At 39.8% G+C, this 22,926-nt stretch overlaps 2 protein-coding genes across 2 annotated transcripts; one reads left to right on the forward strand and one right to left on the reverse strand.

The window, feature by feature from the left end:
* Positions 1-42: 42 nt before the first annotated feature.
* On the forward strand, positions 43-6,686 carry TRMT61B (tRNA methyltransferase 61B). Its single transcript, XM_037405208.1, has 7 exons — positions 43-574; positions 669-771; positions 3,702-3,892; positions 4,931-5,022; positions 5,437-5,672; positions 6,311-6,391; positions 6,577-6,686. Exons 1-7 carry the CDS (start codon positions 62-64, stop codon positions 6,618-6,620), a joined length of 1,260 nt encoding a protein of 419 aa, XP_037261105.1. The 5' UTR covers positions 43-61; the 3' UTR covers positions 6,621-6,686.
* Positions 6,687-6,798: 112 nt separating this feature from the next.
* SPDYA (speedy/RINGO cell cycle regulator family member A) lies at positions 6,799-21,192 on the reverse strand. The gene is made up of 7 exons (XM_037405213.1): positions 21,111-21,192; positions 12,995-13,241; positions 11,903-11,961; positions 11,563-11,648; positions 9,875-10,046; positions 8,472-8,769; positions 6,799-6,964 (listed from the first exon to the last, which is right to left on the reverse strand). Exons 2-7 carry the CDS (start codon positions 13,221-13,223, stop codon positions 6,876-6,878), a joined length of 933 nt encoding a protein of 310 aa, XP_037261110.1. The 5' UTR covers positions 13,224-13,241; positions 21,111-21,192; the 3' UTR covers positions 6,799-6,875.
* Between the last annotated feature and the right edge of the window lie 1,734 nt (positions 21,193-22,926).

The raw sequence follows: 22,926 nt of genomic DNA on the forward strand, positions 1-22,926 counted from the left end.
TGAGGCGCGCGGCGCAGGCGCGCGGGGCGACGGCTGATCTCGTTTTCCCGCCTTGTCCCTCATGAGGGCCTGGCGCGGGATGAGGCGGGCCGCCTCCTCCGCCTTCTCCTCCGGGAATGGGGCGGTCCCCGGCGGCAGGCCTCGGAGGCGGGCGTGGGAGACGTCGCTGTCGCCGCTGGAGCGGGTGAGGCGGCTGCTGCCGCCAGAGGAAGCGGCGTCTGTGGGGCGGTGTGCGGCCGCCCCTCAGGAGATGAGGACGGACGGCCCTCAGGAGATGATGGAGGCGGCCGGCCCCGAAGCGGCAGGAGCGCGTCCCAGCCCTTTCCGCGCTGGGGAGCTGGCGCTGGCGGAGATGTGGAGGAAGCACAACACGACGGTGAAGCTGATGTGCCGGCTGGCGGCGGGGGCGGTGTTGGCTAGCTCCGGTGGCCTCCTGCCCCATCGCCACATCATCGGGCAGCTCCCCGGGCAGCTGCTGCGCACGTCGGCTGGCCGGCAGCTGCTGCTGAGGCGGCCCTCGCTGGAGGAGTACGTGCTGCTGATGCCGCGGGGGCCCACCATCGCTTACCCCAAGGTGCTACTTGTTTGACTGTGGCCGGGAGGTGGCAGGTCAAATCTGACTCTTAGTTTCCGAGGCTGATAAAGGGCCATGGTTTTGTCACCCACAGGATATCAGCGCTATGTTGATGATGATGGATATCCACCCGGGAGACACTGTTTTGGAAAGTGGCAGCGGGTCTGGCGCTATGAGCTTGTTTCTGTCAAGAGCAGGTGAGAACCTGGTTTTGGGAAATGTCAAGGCAGTGCAATTCCCTTGTCACACGTTGCCTTTCTTTTGACCAAATACTTATGACCGGTTCTTAAAAGTGTTGCTGTATTTCAGATGTTCACATATATATATAGTTTGTTGACTTAAAGGAATGTTACATCAGTGCCAAAGCCAGTGCAGGGGCTGCAAACTGTTTTAGCTGTATTTCAAGGGCTGTAGCACCAAGGTTTACCAAAGGCCCTGCAGAAAGCTGAGTTTCAGTCATTGTTACTGGCTTTGCCTTAACTGTACTAGACTCTTTCTCCAATCTCTTGTCTTTCTCAGTTTCCTTTTCCTCATTTTGATGGATCGCATGAGTAATCAGATTGCTGGGTACCAGTGAAAAAGCTTATGTGAACACATGCTGTTATTTTTTTCATGTTACAGCTAGCCTGGTTTGATCTAGGTCTCCATGCTCAGAAAGGTAGAGAGCCTTTGCACTCAGCAGCGTGAGACCAAAACCTCACCCATAAACTTAATGTTATCTGTAGGCATCCTGTTAGCGGACCCCATTTCAGAGTAATTTGATTTATGGGCTCCTGATAGAACAACTTCCTTGAGGAAAGCAAACAAAAAGAAACAAAACCCCCATAGTTTGCTGTAATTGCTTCACACACCTGAAAAACAAAGGGCCATTTCAATTTGCTTTCCAAATTTTTAAGTGTGTTTCTGCTATTGCAGAATACTTCCCTTCTCTGCAATGTTAAAAGACTTTTGAGGGTAAAGACAGGAACTTCATCATGGATCACCTTGACCTGATACAGCAGAAAAATACGAGTTCGTATCCTGAAGGCTTATGTTCTAAGTCAGCATTTTTAACTGCGTACCTGAGGGTGCCAGCAGCGGTCACTAAACCTGAGAAACACCCATGTATCCTGAGCTGCTGTGAAACCCCAGCATTTCTTTTTCACTATTTCCCAATGGTGGTTAAAGAGCAGTATTATAGACTTTGTTGTCTTTGTAAAATGTTTACAGTTTGAGCTGCCTTTGCAGTTATGTTCCATATCATTCAACAGTTGAAGACACAAAACATTTCAATCCTGCTTAGAGGCAGCCCATATCAGTGGTAGGTGATGTGAGGGAGGCAAACTGAACAAATCTGCTGCTCTCTTGTTTCAAGACCATTAAATAACCTCAGAACTAGCAAATCTGTTTTCTTTTTCTCTCCACATAACTGCACTGTCTTATCTGCTGTCCCTTGGCATCTATGTCAGGGTAACAGGGCTTTTTAGAAGCATGAGTTTTTCTGAGGAGCTTTAGTATTCCGCAAGTATGTTACCAGTGCCATCGATCCAGCCCTGTGCTGGGATGCGAGGTCACACTGCTGAGATCACGAGGACCTAAGAGTGGTTACGCAGGGAATGGTACAGACTGGAGTGCATCAGGAGCTTAAAACAGGCAAAGGCATGTAAGCAGCACCAAAGGGAATCTGGAGGGTCCCCTACTGAGACAAACAGAGCAGTTTGTTCTTCTTAGTTCTTTGTTTAGCCACAGTAGTCTCCATCTGACACACTAGTTCAGTTGAAAATGCTCAATTTAATGATCAGCCATTAAATGCTGCCCTAAGACCCCTCAGCTGCAGATGGTCTTGATACACAGTGGGCTCAGGTTTTGAGGTCAGTGGTTGTATCTCTGCTCCCCCCCTTTCTGCCTCCTGCTGCTATTCTTTAGTTCCTTCCGATCATTCTACAATCAACCAGGTTTCTTTGTAGTGCCATGACAGGATTTTGAAGACAGTATGCAAAATCAAAGCAACCATTGCTGCTGCGGAAGCTGACAAAAGAGATGAAACTCTGAGCTTCCCATTCCAGAGATGCATTTGGAGAGAGGGAAAGTAAGGGTCCCTAGCTTTCCTCATCCCCCTGCGCAAGCAGACCTTCAACCTGAAGAAAGGTTGAATACCTGATGTTGGCTAAGGCAAAAGTTAGCTTTTGCTAAATACAGCAAATTATTTTCTGCCTTGGGTATTTAGTCCACTGTGGCAGTTTCATACAAACGCACCTGAACTTACTGATCATTCCTATTCTCTTTCAATCTTGTCCAATGGTTTCTTTCTGATTAATTTAGCTGTAACTACCAAGTCAGCAAAATCCTTGGCATGGCCTGAGTATCCTGGTAGCACTTCTGTTATGAAGAACACTGTGTATTGGACTCATGGTAAATTTCAGGATAGTAAATTTATACTTAAAACAAGTAATACAATTATTTATTAGTTACAAACAAGAACAGGAGACTAACACAAGCCTGTGTCAATCGAAGAGTACACTTTAAAACTTGTCTGTGGGGCTGAGATCAGTGAGCATGTCTGGGGATTTCCTAAGCCCAACCCCAAGAAGAATTTGGATTTCCCCAACCCCAAGAAGAACAAGTGAAGAAAGAACTACACAAGGAAAACAACAAACTCTTGTAAAAAACCAGTACTGTCAAAAACACTCAAACCCAACAGTTTCAAATCTTACAACAGAAGCAGTCACAGTCTGTCAGCTTTATAGCACCTGTGAGTAGTGACCAGTGTTGCAGCTTTCTCAGCTGGTAGCTTTAGCAGGAGAATCGTAGGTGGACAGGGCCACGGATGCTCAGGTCCTCCCTTGCTGCAGGAGTTACTTCAGGAGGATGCTAGGAACAGTTTGTACTACTATAAACATGCTTAGTTTCATCTGTGGATTGATGAATTTCAGTCTGTAAAAGAACTAACTCTGCCCTTTTATCTGAATATGTTTATTTTAAAGGTAAAAGGAAAAAAAATGGCAATTGATTAGATCATATGGGATTATATCCTGAAGTGAAGTTGAGACTTAAAGGTGTACTTCTGTTATTTACTACACCACTTTTTTAAAAATTGTTTATTGCAGGGGGAAAAGCGGTAAGTCTAGTGTCTTTTGTTTGTTTTCAGTTGGGCCCAAAGGACATGTTATAAGTTATGAAATCAGAGATGATCATCATAATTTAGCTAAGAAGAATTATAACCACTGGCGTGCTGCATGGAAAATAGGGCATATGGAAGAGTGGCCAGATAATGTAGAATTCATTCTTAAAGACATTTCAACAGCTGCTGCGGATATGAAATCTGTAACACTTGATGCAGTAAGTCAAAAAAATCATCCCATTTGACATTTACCTTTTCGGCATATATTAAAGCCTCTAGCGCTCACACACACAATAGGATTCCCATATCTAGTTTAACATGAAAAAAAAAGTTAGACCTTCATCAATGAAAAACATTGTGATTTTTTTGGTCAGATTACAAGTATTTTCAAGGTTTTCATTACAGGTTCCCAAATGAAAGGTGATACACTGTAGTACAGAAACATTACACTTAAGCACTGCTGTCTTGCAGGAAAGGCAAACTTACTTTCTTGTATTTTGGAAAAAGGGATATATTTGCATCTAAGGCATGTACTTCAAACATTAAACTTAAGAAAAATACGTAAGCTTATTGAAAATACAAATAGATAAACACTTTGCTATCAGCTATACAGAATGCACCATGTAACTAAGGCCTAAGTCAGAGTAAGGAATGCTATTGCTTGCTCTCCTGGCCTGCTTTTTGTAGCCAGATTTTTGTAAAGGGAGCTGTGCTGGGGAAGAGAGCTAGATGGTAATCACTCTTCCACGTAAAGCAAACTACTTGCATTAACACTTTAAACAGTTTTCTAAATCTTGTAACAAACAGCAAGCTAAGACATTGAGACTGTAGTAGGATCTTTTCATGATAAAGATGCACTTCAACGTTTGTGGGTTTTTTTACATTTGAAAACTAGATACCCAAAGGTGTTAGTAAAAGTAGTTGTCTAAAAGTTTTTATTAACATCAACATTATGGAATATAATTAGTAGGAGGTTTAATGTTAATACAAGACTACTTTATTTGTGAAACGCTACTCGCTGTTTTAATAGAAATTCATCTAGAAGTAGCAAGGACTGGGTTTTGTAAATGTAAAAACCTTGGGTTTCTCTAAGACTTTGAGAGGCAGTAACAAAACTGGCTTGTGATTACAAAATGCTGTTGTATGCATTTGTTTTCCATAGATAAACCTTGTTTTTTCAAGCATTGTTGCTATAGGAAACAAATCATATATATTAATATTTACTGGGAGAACATATATATATCTTTGTCTTGCAGGTAGTTCTGGATATGCTTAACCCTCAGTCTGCTCTGCCTGTTGTACACCCAAGACTGAAACAGGGTGGGGTGTGTGCTGTCTATTTAGCAAAGTAAGTATTTACTTCTGGTACTCAGGCATTCACACAGGTATCATCAACATCATTACGAAACCAAACATCTTTTAAAATACACATCCACCATTAATGAAATGTTTAATGAAATTATTTTTTTTCCCTCATGTAATTTTTTGGGGGGAGTTGCATGCAGTATAAATTAAAGTTGGCCAAATACCTTCGCCTTTAGTTTGGGAATGTTCTCATTATGCACAGCAGAAGTTTCTACTTAATGACATCCTCAGAATAACTGTACTGTTTCCCAATTCAGTAGTCAGGCTGTTAGCTCATTTACCCTAAACCTGAAGGACCTCAAAGGTAAAGAATGTGACAAAGGCAGTAGAATTGAGACTAACAGTGTAGGATTTGAGTTTTCAAAATACTACTTTATCCTTTGCATTTCTTCAAAAGCATCACACAGGTTATTGACCTTTTAGACAGAATACGGACCTGCAAAATCCCTTTTTTGTGTGAAAGGATCATTGAGGTAACTCATAGAAATTGGTTGGTACTCCCTGCTAAAATCAAGAATTGCAAATCAAGCCAAACAGTTGAAATGCAGGAAAATTCTGAAGAACCACCTCAAAAGGAATATGAAGAAATCCACACTCAGGATCAAGTAGTTCTTAAAGAACGTGAAGACTATGGTAAGAATTATTGCTGATGAGATATCCTGTTACTGCAATTTGATAATCCAAGGATATAATGAAGGCAAAGTTTGTAGGAAGAGGCACTTTTTTTTTTTTTTCTTAGATCAGCTGAGATAGTTATGAAGAACAGACAAGCTGTTAGGACAGCCTAGACCTTGGCAGGTTTGAAAAAGGATATATTAAAGATTTAAGTTTAAGTATCTTTTTGGAAATCTAGACTAACTAGAAAATAAATTGCAGTCTTCAAACGTAAAGAATGACTGCCCTTGTACTACTGCTTTCAAATTTTTACTTTTTAATAAAATTCAGTCCTTTATACTAGTCCTGTAGCTGCTTTAAAGGACCCTCATGGGCTTAAGGATTCTGTAGAAGAAACGTTACCAGTGTGCTCTGTTTTTCAGTCATGCTGTTCTGGCAAATCCAAAAAAGATGCCTCATGCTGGTATAGATTTGCAAAATCCATAGTAAAGCAAAGAGGTCTGAATATACTGATAGGTGACAGCAGAGCACTTTAACAGAACCAAAAAGAAAGTAAAAATATGTCAAGGAAAAATAATCAATGTGCATTGGCAACTCTGGTCTGTGTGTATGTCTTAAAATTGTGGGAAAGAATTAAAAGAAATTATTTCTCACAGAATCACTTTCTGACAATGCTGAAACATACTGCTCTGTGCCTTATGTTGCTAGACCATCTTATTGGCAGGATGCTCACTCAGGTAAGACACCTGGAAAATGTTCTTTTACCTTAAATGTTTAGTAGTGTTTTATTTTCAAAAATACCATTTTTTTTACTAGCATTTGGCATGTTACTATATCATGAAATCATACAACTTGTAATAATAAAATAACTATTGCATATTGAAATACTAAAGTAATACCTTGTTTTGTTTTTTTTAATTAGCATTCCTTACCAAGCTGAGAAAGATTCAACCACTGCTTTCTTGATGCTACTGAGATGTTAGCTGCTAATTTGAGTATGGGTATCACAATAAAATAAAATGTTACAAAGTAGCTGCCACATTTTGCAAGTTGTGTAACTTTTAAGTAAGGACTGCTTTGATTTCTTCTGCATATAAAATTTGAAATCCCACCTACTATTTGAAGGGAAAATCCTTAACAGAATCATTGGGTGTGGTGGTGTGATGCATCACAGACTGGTCCGCAAAGCACAGTATCTGCTTCTGTCTCATGGGGTGTATTTCATTCTTCATTGCTGGTAAACCAGTCCATGGATTTGTCTTGGTTCAAGGTGCCATCTGGTCTCCTATTGCTGGACAGGGTCTGACAGTCTACCAGAAATAAAGAGGAAAAAAATATAGTAAGAAAATAATGGATTGATGTCTGCCCTTCCAAATGCAAGTGCAGCAGCTTCTGACTTCACTGACTACCAACAGGTGGCTATCGCTTTATCTTACAGTTGTGCTTTAAGAATACTGTTCTTAAAGAAACTGAAATTCACTGAATTTGTTCTCTTGATAAAGAAAAAGACCAGTTGCTGACATGTATAGCTTAGGTTCATTTTTAGCACCCATGCTGAAAGTTGCCTGTGGAGTTTGCTGTATATAAAGTGTTCTCAAAAGGTCAGAATAACCAGAGTTTTTTCTGACCTGTCCGATCTGACAGTCAGATATGAAAAGGAAGACCTCTCAAGTAAAAATAGATTTAGAATTAAGTCTTTTTGGGTCTCATTTAAGGTTTACACATAAGCATGTGGTGATGTTTAACACATTCAATTTTAATAAATGACATATTGTAGACACCTGATTTGTTCTGTATCTCAAGGAAGATTCAATTGCCAAATTTTTCAAAGTTATGGGATCCTTTGAGAATCACAGTTGTTCTGAAGTTGTCAAAAGGAGTAATATAATCCTGCTATAATAGTGAAATTTTGGATATTAGTGAGAACATATGCAAATAAAAAACAGAGCTATAATAACTCTAAATTTAAAGTATACTAAAAACTGCAGTGGTTGAGCACATGAAGGTGTCTTTGTGGAACAGGCCTTACACAGTTCCCCCAGGCAGTCTGCATCTCAAGTGTGTTCCACTCGGTACATTAAATGATAAGCCTTTGCCCCTTAACTGCTGTAATGCAGGCTTCTCATACAAAGGCTCAGGACACTGTTTTGAGTAGATTATCGTGCAAAGGTTCAATTACATAAAACAATTTTCACAGCAGACTCATGTATTGTTTTCTACTTGTATCCCAAAGGAAATTTTTTATAAATTCTGTCAACAATTGAGATACACTTAAAGGAAAATGTGAATTGTGCTTTAATGTATGTCCAAACTGATGACAGCAGCTGAGCAGTCTGTCCTTTCTAAAAACAGTGCTCTCAACAGGAACACTTTTAACTCTTAAACGCTTTTAGTGTAACACACACTCTTTTTAACTGACATGACACACACCAGTGTTTTTAATTGTTTCTTCTAACCAATCCCAAGTGTTTAAAATTGGATTCTCAATTTAATTTATAATGCCAGAATAGTAATAAATGCCTAAGTAGACTGAAACACAGCCCAAAATCTACTGTAGTAGCAATCTGAAGAGACTCCAAATAAAGCAGTTGGTCGTTCCAGGAAGTCAAGAGACAAGATGGGAAAACGAAAATGAAACCATGGTTCATTTTCACACTGGAAGCAGAGTGCTGCCAAGTTCTGTATTTGTAATGGGGATGTCTGCCCACACAGAGGAAGTCGTCTCTTGCCAGACCAAGAAGGACACAGTAGTCCCCACAGCAGTCCAAAGGGCAAATATGGCCCTAACTGAAAATTATTTGCAATATTGAACCATACCTTGAGCATCATAAAAAGGAGAGTCAACAAGCATTTCTTCATTTGGAAAGCTGTCCTTTGAACTCTGCGATGAATGTAATTCCATCATCTCCAAAGTGCTGGTAGATGAGGAAGAAGATGATGACAATCCTAGTCGTACAGATCTTCCTTTCTTACCACAAAGCAGGCAGTCTGTAGGAGTAGCATTAGGTCCTCGGGGGAGCTGTACTTCGTCATCATTGTAGCTTCTCAAAGCTCCGCTGTGGTGCGGCGAACGTTCTCGCTGCCATATGTAATGTGTTGGAGCAATAGCCATCACCTGTCAAACAGCCATTAGATCAGAAACTGTAAAAATAACGGGAAGACATGCAGCTGAAAACAAGGGATCCAATTCATGTACAGCAGAAAATTAATACTACGTAGGTGGAACGGGCATCACCTGTGATTCATCTGCTGCTCACTAGGAAGTTTGCTGCCTTAGGAATGAGTAAGTAAATCAGTTATGAATCAGATGTGGAAACAACAGTTTAAGCTTAGTATATTCACGTCAATCATCACAAATACCAGCTTATGCTTCGTATGTTGGACATTTACCAACTACTGAAGATCAAGTAGATGGATAGTCTTGGTTCACACCATGACTGAACTAATGATCGTTGGAAGCTGGGAAAACCAGTATACATTTGCCTTGCTTCTTGTACTTTTCCCGTAAGTATCTAATCCCATCCTCAGAGATGGGATTCTAGAATAAATGAGATTTTCTTTTCCACCAGCTGTAGTAAACATGTTCTTAGAAGATGACAGGGCTTTTTCCAGATACATTCCACCTGAAAAGTGAGGAATGTCTGTTTTCCCTCTTAGTATATGTTTGAAAAATGTAGGTTGTAACACTGCATTAATAGTAGAGAATGTTAAAAGTGTGTCCTTTGGAGATTTTTTTTTTAAATGCAGTGAAAAACCGTTAACTGAAAAAGTCAACTGAAGTTATATTATTAATTTTGAAGGGATTAAAATTTCACCTGAGGTGCTCAATTTTATTTAAAGGTTTTTCTTGTGTAGAAACTTATAATCTGTAAAGCAAACACAAAAAAATATTTCTAAGGTAAATGAAGTGCACAACCAATGTGGTAAATTTTAAAGAAAAGTATCTGCATAAAGCAGAAAGATTTGTGTCAATAAAAACTTCACTTTTAACAGTAGTGCAGTGTAAAATATTCTAGTCTACCTTAAAAGCATAGTTTCAAAGAATGTATTTAGAATGCAGAAGAAAAAAATAATCACGGAGGGCAAATGAACCATTACATTTTAGCTGCATCTTTTCTTTGCTATGGCTTGCCTATGTACTTCAGGGAAGAAATCGCTAGCTGGTATTAATTGCCGTTTTCAGCTAGTTTCAGCATCTACAATAATAAAACCCTCCCTACCTCTTCACAGCAGCGTCTGCTTACAATAGCCCTGTAGTCAATTCTGCTCCACAGTTGATCTCTTAATTTTAAGAAATCAGGGAAGAGCTTTCTCCAGGCTTTTCCCAAAGCCCATGGGAAAATGTCATACTTTGATTCTTCATCGTCTTCTTCCACTGTATTTGCCAGATACCTTCAAACATACATATGCTCGTGTTCGTAAGTATTATTCAAACTTAAATCACTGTATTAGTATTATTTCTAATGTTAAAAGGCATAATACTGAAGTAGGGTTTTTTCCTAGTATTGTGAGAAAAATTAGCCAAATACAGCCTGGAGCACAGCATTTTCTTAATCAGAAATTTCCATATGCATCATTTGGGTAAATAAAAATTTAACTTCAGCTCTTATAAAAACTGCTTTAACCTAGAGTCTCCTAAATGAGTTGATAACGCAAGACGTAACATATCCTGATAGCCTTCTCCAAACTGGCAAGATAGCCTTGCACTAAAATGAACAGTTTCTGAGTGGCATCTCTAAATAAAGGTTAAAACCTATCTTACGAAATCTTAAACTTCACATTTTCTACTTTATGGATTTTAGCTATTCTTGGAAAATTATGTTGCTCACATTAAATTAGTAGCAAACAACTAAATACAGGTCTACTTTCATATATAAATGAAAACCTTAATTTTTCATGTCCATATTTCTCCCTTCCCTCACCATGTGCTACTTTGGCTTCTGGGTTGTCTTTTCACACAGCAGGAAAATACTTCCTCTGGATCCACCTAAACTCCTGTAAATCATACCTGAAAATGCTATGACTTTTAAGTCTCCTCCCCAGTTTTCTCACTTGCTCCTAACTCACCAGTATTCCCTCTAGTCCCAGTCACACCAGACCCTTTGTCCCCTTCTAATCCTCTCACTCTTCTGGCCTGGCTTCCTCCTCTGTGCTCTTATGGATGCTACCCAGAATACCATTTAGAGCAGAACAGCCATCTTTCTCCCCGCACTAATGGGTAAATCAGAGTATCTGAGAAGCGCTATTACGGAGAACGGTGACCTGGGCACCGTAACACTATGAAAGAAAACACTCTGTTGTTATAGCCAAATACTGAGAAAGTATACAGGCTTGGTAAAAACAGACTACCGATTGCACCTCTGTTTCAAGGTACAGAAATCTCAGAACTGCTCAAAAAAGTTCTCAAAAATTCTCTAGCTACATTTTTACTGTTGACTTAAATCATCATAAAAACTTACTCCTGAGGTGCGTATCATGATGAAACATTTCAGTACAAATTACTTAAATGCTGACAAAGATATAAAATAGGGTCTTAAAACAAGGAGTGTAAGCCACGTATATGTTGCCATGTATTGTCCTGCACATATTTCTTGTAACACTAAAAAAAGTTCACAGATTTAGTTGGGTAGGCAGAATGCCACACTATGGATCACTACACCAATACAAACGTACCCTCACTGCTGCTCAAGCTTGTTCCGCACAAGCGGTCATCAGGGGAGGAATGCCAAATTTGCACTATTTGTACATAGTATGTAGATTATGTTTCTATACTTCAGATAGAACCCAAACCACTACACAGAGAGTAAAAGAAGTCTCATCATATATCATAATTATCAGTGGCATGAACCAAGGAATAAAATAATACAATGTTTATGCTAATAAAACCAGATGATTTAAAAGTACTTACAAAGCGACAAAGAAATTGATTCTGGTATGCTCATTTATCGTGAGGTTAGCCCTCTTGAAATAAACGAAAGTCATTGCCAAGAGATACTGTTTTAAAACATAAAATGAAGTATCAATGTATTGTCTCAGTATATAATTTCAAAAAATGCACATTAATCTTGTATCAAGATATTTGGATCACTTTTATCAATGAAGAAAGCATGAATTGGGTTTCTCGAAGCTTCTAATATAAACACATTAGAAAGAAATTATGGTCTGTATTTGCATTACAGTATCAAGTGATTATGAGCAGACTTTCCACTCAACTGATACGCCGTTAACTAAGATGGAAATACTCTTACCTTGTCTGCGATTTTGCAACAACTGTCCATCCAAAGGAAGTCTTGGATTAGATCATCATCTGCAACAAAAGCAAGCTATAGCATTTCAAAGGCCAAAATTGGTTTTGTTAGAAACTATTTGTAAATAAATAACAAGTAGTCCTTTTATTAAACCAAACAGAAGGAAAGAAACAAGACCCACCAGCAGAGAACAGAAAAACTGAGGGGAGAAAGAGATTAGGTGTGAAAAGTGACAAAAGAAGACAAACTACCAGAAAGGCAAGGTGGAAAATCTGGTGACTGCATTTCACTCTCAGGAATAACAACTGAAGATGAAAAATCACCACTATTTTTTCTATTTATGTAACTTCTTCCTGCGTTAAGTTGTTCCATCTAATAGCACACTATTACTTCTAGTGAACTGCAGAACGTTAAGATCTCTGCACCTTGATTACCTGACAGCCTTTATAAGGCAATACTTTATTTTGTGGTTGGTATTTCAGTCTCTGTGAACATGTACTACAATAGGACTACTGCAGACTCTGATTCACTTCTGTATTCAAGGTTCAAATAAAAACAATGTGTAATCTTCTACTATTACTTACTCTCTTCACTAAAATAAATACAAAACCTTATACAAAAGAGACGCAGATGCAAAAGATACGCTACAACTCCTCTGATTCTCTTCACATTCCACTTCTCACCCTAAATGTTTATTCCCATAGTAAGTAACATGTTTATAAGACTGGGATTCCAGCCTTTTTTAAGCTTTATGTAAAAAGAAGTACATTGTTTTACAAGTATTTGTTGAAATATAAGAGCAAATAGAAAGGAAAGAGAAATAATCATAAAAGGAAGTATCATACCACCTTGGTTTCATTTGTAATTTAAAAATACACTTTTCATCAGTTTGGTAGCCCTTCTTGTATTTTTAGTTTATCCATTAAACATTTATACACTAAAACATAACACCAAAATACATTTAGACAAAGACATGGCCATCAGTATCAATATAAAAAGCACTCCCAAAATTACAGAGTTTAGAAAATATACTTGCTTAAATAGTTTTCTGTTGTTCGGTCAATACATTGATATCTGTCATTATTAACCTACCAAATAATTTAAAGAAAGCTGTCATTTCCTGACGCTGAATAACTAGACATGGTCCCTTTGGACATTTATATTTATGTCTAGAAGTCTTGTTTTCACAGTTTTCTTCATGGTCTTTAAAAGTAGGCCGCTTTAGTCTAATTAGCTTTTTTTGCTGATATGATCTGGATGCACTGGATTTTACATGAACAGTGACAGTGGCAGGTGTCTGACACACCGGATTATGTCTCATTTTGGTAAGTAAAGATTCCTGTTAAAAAAGAAGAAATCAATTACAAAAATAGTCAATTTCAGCAGCAGCCCTCTGTATTTCTTTTGTTTAAATGAAGCATTTCAGTAGAGCTTGTATGTCAGGTGGTAAAAAAAATTCTCTCAGTACCAGTGTCCTAAGCCGTGTGCCCTAAGATAGCTATGTAAACTTAATTTAGTTCTAATTTGATAATTTGATCAATCTCTTGTTTTCAGTGGAAGGAGCCTTCAGCCCTCCTTTTTCCATTCAGAATTTTGAAAAATGGGGGAAAAATCCTCTCCGGAAAAAGCCATTTGTCAGATCCTCATAGTCCTACATACTTTACTTAGATTTACCAAAAAATCTTCATTCCTCCCCTCCAATTTGTGATTGTGTATTTTTAAAAAGATCATTAAGAAGCACAGAACCATAATTAAGGCACATAAGATGAAAATTAAAATCATCAAGCTCTTAATTTTTCTAACGCTTGATTATAGCCATTGGGAATAAAACTTATCCCTCAAGTAGGACATACCCTGAAGGTATAACCAAGGAAACAAACCTGAGGTGTTTGTAACTGTAAAAATCAAGAGATACCAAATGGAGCACGAGGAAAGGTATTTTTAGACAGGAGCAAATGCACTTACTTCACCAGTAGGTCCCTCCACAGAGCACGGGGCTGCCGGAGACCAGCTCACCGCAGCCTCCCTAACTCTCCAGCTTTTAGCCTGCTGCCATACAAACAACAAAACAGCCCTTCCCTGGTGGGTACGGTTCCGCTGTGTTGGCCCCCCGCAGGTAAGCCGGCAGGGCCGCGGTGGCCCGCCGCGGTGACCCAGCACGGCGCAGCACCGCCCCGCACTCTCCTCAGCAGCCTCTCCCTCACGCCTCAGCCCTTGCCGCGCAGGGCGACATGGCGCCCCTCGCAGCCAATCAGAGCGCGAGGTAGCCACACCAGCCAATCAGGCGGCAGGACCCTCTTACCTCCCCTACCCTCCCGACGGGCGGCCAATCAGAGGCGGGCGGGGCTGCGGAGGAAGGGCCTGTGGCCTAGTCCGCCTGTCCCAGCGCCCCGCTCTCCCGCGCTAGGCGACGCGCGGCGAGCCCCGCAGCCGGCACTGAGGGCGGCGCTTCCCCGCGCGGCCCGGCCCTCCTGCCGCCGCTTGGCTGGAACCTCTCTGCTGCCCGACCAGCAGCTTCCTTAGGCGGCTAAGCGGCTCCCCAGAGCCCCAGGATGTGAGGGAGAAGGCATACCTTTCAAAAGCCGTTACAAACACAGGCACGCCATACCCTGCTACTGCTTCCCACAGAAGCAATTAATACGTGCAGGATTATGCAGTTACTCTAAGGCTACTGGAATGTAAAAAGAATGAGAACCTCCCTTCACTAGCGAGATTTGGTATAAAATCTTACTGTCTCTTGTTACAAGAGCTAAAGAAGTATCCTAGGAAGATGGCAAGAAATGCTCCAATTTCGTTGTTCCTCCTGTACAGGTCAATTAAAGTGTAACTGCCCTCATTTGCTATGAGAGCAGAGGCCTTTTTACTCCTTCCTCATCTTTCATTAATAATTTGCTAGATGTTTTTATTTAGGCGCACAGGGTTAGCGAGCATGTTCAGGGAAAGGTCATACCCAGTTTCTGGCTGCATGCTCCAGAGAGAGGAAAAACCTATCAGACAGTAAATGTGCTAACTAACAACATCTGTGTGGGATGGGCCGAAATTGGGAAACAGCAGAGCAGAGATAATAGCAAGCACATCAGAGGGGCAAAAGTCTGTTTTTTGAAGGTCCTTCTCCATATACACATATGCAAGGTAATTCCACCTGAACTAAATTGGTATTTAATTTTGCATAATACTTTTTGTCTAAGGAACTCAAAGCACTCTTCAATTAGTTACCATTCATTTGAAAACTGTGGAAAACAAAGTAAGGGCAAGTTACAGAAACTTCCCCATAACCACCTCAACCGCTCAGACTAGGGAATAAGCTTCTGTCATTTTTTTGCCCTACTGTAAAACATAAAACTGCAATGATAATTGTGAAGCACATGCTTTCTTGCTCTTCACACCTTCACATTTTTATTCCTTGGCTCATTAATAAAAAGTGGCTTACAATGCAGATCTTCACCCACACAGAGCTTTTCAGGGTTTGTATGGGTTTTTTTCCTGTAGCTCTCCCCTTTCTAAAATACTTAATTTTTGAGCTGGTGGTTCGGCAACAAAATACTAGAAGATTTTTATTTTTCATTCATTTTCACTCCCAAAAATCTGTTACAATCAAGTTATTCAACAGGTACTGTGACTGTTAACCCCTGCGGTACTGTCCCTCACCTCACAGAACCCAGGGCTCTGCTCTGATATGGACAAGCTGCCTCACCTTGACTCAGGCTGAGGAAACTGCAGCCGGGAGGAAAAGCTGCAAGGAAGTTTGCAACTTCACCTTTCCTTCCTTGCAGGACTCTGCAGCCTGAGGTAGGATGGTTGAGATAGGAGTGACTCAAGGATTCAACTTGGAAACGTCATGGAAAAACATCAGCATGGAAAGGTTGCTGCCTGAACCCAGTGACAATAAGGAAATAGATGTTTACCTGACTCTAAATTGTCTGCATGATATAGCAGACTTAATTGGCTCTCAACTTTGCATATTATTAACTATAGTTTATGGAAGGTTGTTGATCAGTTCATCCCAGAATATGGAATGTAGCTTTCTGATTTCCAAGTCAGCTTGCCGGACATCAGGGGGCACTGTTTCACCACCAGCAATTCAAACTGGCCTAACGCAGCATTTGTCTAGTGTAGTACAATGGATTTCACCTTTTATTTACTTCCTAGTTCTTCCTACAGGTGAACATTTGTCCTGGTTTCGGCTGGGATAGAGTTAATTTTCTTCCTAGTAGCTGGTATAGTGTTGTGTTTTGGATTTATTGGGCACCAAAGCCAGCTCAGTTCAGGTTACTACCACAACAACAACATAAAATCCATTTAGCTACTTTTCATCTTTGTAAGTTACCACAGTTTGAACAGATTTTCTCTTAGAGAGAGATAATGAATACAACCTGGGTCTGAAAGACCTGGGATTCTTACAAAATCTTATTTTTTGTGGAAAAAAAAATATTTCCATAAATGCACTGGCACTCAATTACACGAGACACATAGTTACATAGCTATCCAGTAGCTGGTCCAAAGAGGCAGCTGCAGAGCAGTCTGCTTCGTTTAAATGAAAAACAAACTTTACAATTTTTCAGTGACTGAGTTCTTCACGGATAGATTAAGAAGCATCACTGAAGAAAAACACAGGGTTAGTATTTTAATAAATTACATTTAGGATATACATTTTGTAAAAATCGTTTTAAGATTTGTGAGGTAGCAAAGCACATCTCTTTGGCCTCTGATATCCTTTCCAGTGAACATTTTTTTTGTTAAAGACTACAAAGTACCATAGGAAGAACACCTGGTATTTCTTTTCAAACAAAGTCATGAAGAAGAACCACTGGTGCTTTTAAATACAGATCATTGTTCATAATAAAGGATCTGTTTTTCAATTATAGACTTCTACTTATTGCAGAGTGTGAAACAGAAGGGGGGGGAGGTAAGTCTCTCTTCCCTGTAGAGATGACTCATGACCTTGTTGGGGGGAACCCAGCCTCTCAATCAAGTATGTTCTAGATGAAACGCACACAGGCTGAGCTCGATTACTAAAGACCATAATGAAACTAAACATTCACCTAAAAAGCAAACTCTGGACATGTGGTTAACTCTTTCAGAGTAAAGGGTGTAAAAAGTCACACAAGTTTCAGTAAATTAAAAAGGAACAGATAAACCACCTCAACCCACATCTATCACCACAAACCTGTTTTTTTACGTGGGAAGAGAGTAAGGATTTAGATGAGTTGTGTGAAACAAATCATTACGGCATCCTGGTGCCTGGGCTAGGACTAAGCATAACAGACTGAATATGGCTTACCTGTTTGCTACTTGAGATAGCAAGTAAGTACTGGAAAGGGGCCTTACAGCTAAATCCTTGCTTTTGACAAATGTTACAGTATGATTAGAACTATAAATGGTCCAGTGCCACTCAAGCGTATGTCACTGATGGATGAATGGACAGGAAAACTGGTTTTGGCTTTGTTTACTTGAAAAGAACTTCTAAGCATACAGCAGGGTTTTCTAATGCTTTAGTCCAAGAGCAGCTGTAGTTATGCTCAGGTACTGAGAAATTCAGGAACTGGAAGAAAAAAACCCACCAGGAAATTACACAGTGAATGAGAAATGTACTGACTAGACTAACACAGCAAATGGTAAAAGAATGTGAAGGCTGCCAGAAAAGACAGTGCATGTTTAAACTTGTTTAAACTTCTGCATACTTCAAAACAGCCAAGTACTCTGCAGCAGCAAATCTAAGTACTGGGGACATAAGTTTGAACTTGCTGTTCATTTCTGCTGTAAATAGACTGATATATCCTGTATGAACTTAAATAATTCAAAGCAGACAGTGGAAGCCTTTAGGATTTATTTTTAAGGATTGGTACTTCTGTGCTGGTTGTAAATGAAATGAAGTAGCCTTATCTGAAGAGTTCAAATTACTTTGTCAAAATAAATAGATGAAATAGACTACACTAGGTTTTCCACCATTGTGTCACAGAATGGCAAGTGATGAATTATGTATCTCTCAACATCAGTAACTCAAAACTCTGAGTGCATTATTTTACATTAAAGGGAAAGGAGATGAACTGTACAGAACTCCTTTATAAGGTTTTTTTGAACCTTCAGACATCATCCACCATATTCTAACTTTTTAAAGCCACTAGAAATTGTATTTTGCATTAGCAAGTATTTAATAACCATGGTTATTTGTTACCCAGTTGTGCCCAGGCTCTTTCTTCATGCTGCATTGTGCAAAGAGCACTAATAAACAGGACTCCTCTACACCACCACAATCCTGGAGCCATTTGTTCCAGCTGCCAAGAGCACCAGGCTTCCTGAGACACAGGTGCAGAGCAAGGAGCAGGTGTGCATCAGCCATGCCCAGGGCACTGCTGGTGTACTTGCGCATGTGCAGTCACTGGGTTGCCTACATTCGCATGGAAAAATGCAAACTCTTCAGCTTCTGTTTTTCTCCTCTTTCCCCTCAGAATGACCTAGCAACCCCGAGACTTCAAAAACCTTCTTGATGAAAATGTAGCTAAACCAATAAAACATCAAGAATTTTGCTTAAACATTCTTATAAAAATCACATTAGCTCAAAATATTCCATTCACATCTAGTGAAAACACAAATACATAGCCTCACTGGCATGTCTGTGTACACATTAGTACGCAAAACCACAAAAGATCTAAGTAACTGACTATCCAGGAAATACAGCTATCTCTTCATCTAGGGACATCAAAAGTAAGAAAACTTTGGTGCTTTCAAAATAATGTCCTAATCCTTTTCCTGAAGGCAAGTTCAGCATTTCTTAAATAATAGCTGTTTGAGTGTATTAAGAACAGCTGGGAGCCTTCAAACTCTAGCTGGCTTACAATCCTGTAAGTGGGCAAAATGCATAAATTGCAACAAATCTTCCTCATCTCATTTTCCAATTCCAAACTTTACTCCTCAAGTAATTCAGATCACAGACCCTTTCAAACACAGGGTATCTATTGATTCTCTGTTTTTACACTGTTGAACACAATTGAACCTTTGTCCCTGACCACAGCCCCTATAATACAAAACAACAGTAGTAATTTAAGACAGGACAATTTCTCTATTGTCAAGAGCCTTATTTTCATGGCGTGGCATTCAGAAGACCTGCCCCAGGAAAGGATTAATCAAAAGTAATGTAGCTATAATTTCTGAAATAAGGGGAAATTATTTTCATATGCAAATGGCTTGGCTCAAATCCCCTCATGCTGCTAAGGAAGGAACAGCTCCAAGTTCAGTAGTGGGAAGGCAGGACTTCAAGAACAGCCCTTTGGAGACTAAAACAGCCAAGTTAAAATGAGAGCTAGAAAGATTCTGGAGTCTTTTTTTTTTTTTTCCCCACTCCCATCCAATGGTCCAGGTTCCACATGGTTAAATTAGAGTTGACACAGTTTGTTAAACATTGAAAGCCCCTCCCAAGAAGCAACGGGGTCTGTAATTACTCCCAGGCAGGTCAAAAAGCTTTCTTGTTTCTCCGAGTTCAGTAATCACAAGTTGTAAAAGTTCTCTCACTCAGAGATTGAAGCAATAAAATGACTAGTACAAAAGCTATAAATTAAAGTGCAAAAAGAAACAGATGAACTTTGGTAACAGCTATTGCTAACCGAAAAAATAAGGGAAATTCACGAACTAGGAAAGTAGTCGAAACACAAGCAATTCATTTCAGCAAGAAAAAAAAAACTTTCTGTGAGCTATGGAACACCTAGCTCTCTTAACCTCACTCTTTGCTGGCCATTGCGTTACACTACATGGTGTTTGTGGGATGAGATTTTTCTGCTCAGCTCATGGGTGTATTTATTCACTTTTGCTTGGGGTATGGCTACACACACAAGTTAGTGAGGCAAGAATGGGTGGGGATTTAGAGCACGTTAGCTACTCTGCGGAAACTGCCTGTGTGCATGCTATGACCCTGTTTTTGTTGAGGAGTAAATGTCTTCTGCTTAGTGCTAGGTACAGCTGTGTCCATAGGTTGCTACTGTGGGTCATCTGACATACTGTAAATCCACATCCTAGCTAGTCTTGTAGGGACCTGTACATATACATAAGGCTGACACAAGCAAATTTAATGGCAGACACCTTCAGGTTGTGAGAAAAGTACTTAATGTGCCTTCTGATAACAGCATACTGAGAGACGGGACAACTATCTGTCTGTAAAACCATCTGCTTTGGTTCTGCCTACAGCACAGAGATGTTGTCATGCAATAAAACATGTTAAAAACTACTTAAGACTCTCTCAAACAGTTTTTAACAAGTGTTTTGACAAAATTCCATCTGTATCTTCTTTCACAGAGAATGGCTAAAAGGGGGGAAAGAAAGAAAAAAAAAAGTATCTTGGATGCCAGAACTGAAACAATTTTAGTGTAAATGGAGCTTCTCTTACTACAGCTTGTGATCTCGTGTTTTCCTCCAAGCCCTTTCCAAACCCTACTAAACCAGTGAGTGTTCTGAGGGGTTGGGCACAGCGTGACATTAATAGGCTTGCCTCTCTACTATGAAGTAGTCTGCATTAAGAGTTATTAAGGTGTTTTTTTATATCTAATGCTGCACATTTTAATCAGGTTTGAATGCTGACAATAAATGTTCTGAAGATGCTGTCAGTACAAGAGCTATGGAGATGTATTTTCAGGTAAGTAAAGACAAGGATGACAAGCCTGTTACTGACCCCACCCACTGGGGTTAAGACTAAGCCCTGGCAAAGAGGTGAGGATGCCACAACGTGTATCAGACAGGTTGGTTTCTATAATCCTCAAAGACGTAAATAGAACATACATTAATTGCATGAGCATTTCTCTCCTGTGGCTACACCCTGTCTAGTTTTATGAACCTCTGAACCAACAGCCCTTTACCTCCTAGCAGATACTCTTACTTTCAGTCCAAGGTCTCCAGCTTGATAGAGAATCAAGCTGTGGGCTTCTGGTGCTGAGGACAGCTTTGTGAGTGTTGCCACTACCTCTGAAGCAATTTCCATCTCCAGTGTGCATGACAATTTTGGCAAAATACATAGTTAAGTTTATAAACTGTGTTATTATTCAAAGGAAAAAAAGTCCTGATCTAGAAACAGGCCAAAACCAAACAACATGTGTAAGCTAGCTTTCCCCTCCCCCCCCCCCCAGCGTTCAGAAGTATTTAACCAGCTCCATATGGCCAAAACATTTAAGTTCTCCATGGCTCTAAATGTTCTCATTATTCAAATCAATGTAACAATACTTACCTCTTATAAGGTGGTTTTCAAACCTGCAGGAAAATAAATATGCAGAAGCACTGGTTTTATTACACTTCTTTGAGCAGCGGCATATACCAATTTGTGAAGGCATGGAATCTTCAGAAACACACAATGGACAAAATATAGTATATAGTTTCTTAATATTGTCCTCTTCCTACATTCCTTTCAAGGCTTCATTCTATGCAGATAGTGCAGTCTGGAAAAAAAAGTTGAACACAAACATTCTAAAATTGTCCTAATAAAAAGTTCCTGAGCAAGTCTATAGTACAGATAATATATATAGAAACATCTACAGTCCAAAAAAACTGTTCGCGCTTTTGAGCATAACATTGTTTCTGGTAGTTTCTAACTTTGTAAGCCTTAACCAGTTACAAGTCATGATGAATTTTCAAAAGTCATTAATTTTGTTGGGAAAAGATTAGTAAGACTATGTTTTGCAATTTAATATAATACATGGCCTATTTTCTAGGGACAAGACTTTGGTTATCTTTAGAAGGGTACACCCAAACCCGATCAGGTTTGCAGCTTCTGAAGAATCTCAGCCAGAGCTAGATTGCCACACACTCCAATGGCACTGATCATGCTCTCTCCACTCATCTCTCCGATCTGCTGACCCACAGTGCATGTCACAGCCCCACCTTGCATCGTTTCCTGATACTTCAGGAGTGATTCATACACCCCTGCAACTTTCCCTGAAAGCAGATTTTGTCTCTTTCCTGTGCCTGGGGAGTATCACAAAACCCACTTACCCAATTTCTAGGGAAGACCCAAAAATGACCTCATAAAGACCCAGGCCAGATCCCAGAATTGCACTGATTCTTATTCACTTCAGAAAGAGCTGGATTTACCTCCTTGGATCTGATTCACACGTCACCGAAGTGAATAGAACATCTCCCACTGGCGTCAGCAGCTCTTGAGTGCTTCAGTGAAATGAACTTTATTCTCCAAACAGATCTGGCACAGATGAAAGTTACAGAGCAAAAGCTGAAAAACACAGGTCATGTAAGTTTTCCTCATGTAAGTTTACATACTCTCTAGGGCCTGGTGATCAAAACAAAATATTTTCTTTTTGCTCTATGATACAGTCATGTGCTTGTAACATTTAAATTATAATTTGTCTGAGCTGTAATTATGCTTTAGTAAGTGTAAACCACAACTAGCCTACACTGCACTGCCTAATCAGCAATCAGCTATTTGATAAGGAGGTACCTCCAACAGTTGATAAAATTATCCTGTTTATAAGCAATACGCAAGGCCTTACCCTTAGAACTATACACTGAGGAAAAATAATACAGAACAGCCACTGAATAAGGTCACGTATTCCAGCACAAAGAGTTACATATTGCCACAAAAAGCACAAAAATGACACTGCCTTCCAACCCTCTGGACACCAAGCTATCTGTGTAATGAAGCTACTTTGTTCTTAACTTTTTAACCACATGCCTGCTCTGTTGGCTTTGATTCTACAGAGAAGCTTCCCTCACAATAACCTGGAAATCGGGTAAGATTAATGCCATTGTGAATGGTCCTTCCATTGCTTTGCTGGGGAATTACATCATGTGGAACAACTCCCTCTACTTCTAAAATACTGAGCAATGTTTAAACAATAACTTCTTCAGATTTGGAAACCTAGGGAAATTATAAGTAACTAGCTCTTCATTAGCCCCTGCAAATTAAAACCAAATTAAATGCTGTATTACAAAAAGCAACACAACGCACCTATCTTTGCACCACAGTTATGGTATGGCTTTCTATACCTGAATTAACAGTTCAGGGAAAAAACATGATGTGCCACACCAAAGAG

The sequence above is a fragment of the Falco rusticolus genome, chromosome 12 (genome assembly GCF_015220075.1).
Source record: "Falco rusticolus isolate bFalRus1 chromosome 12, bFalRus1.pri, whole genome shotgun sequence".
In the NCBI taxonomy this organism is placed as follows: Eukaryota; Metazoa; Chordata; class Aves; order Falconiformes; family Falconidae; genus Falco; species Falco rusticolus.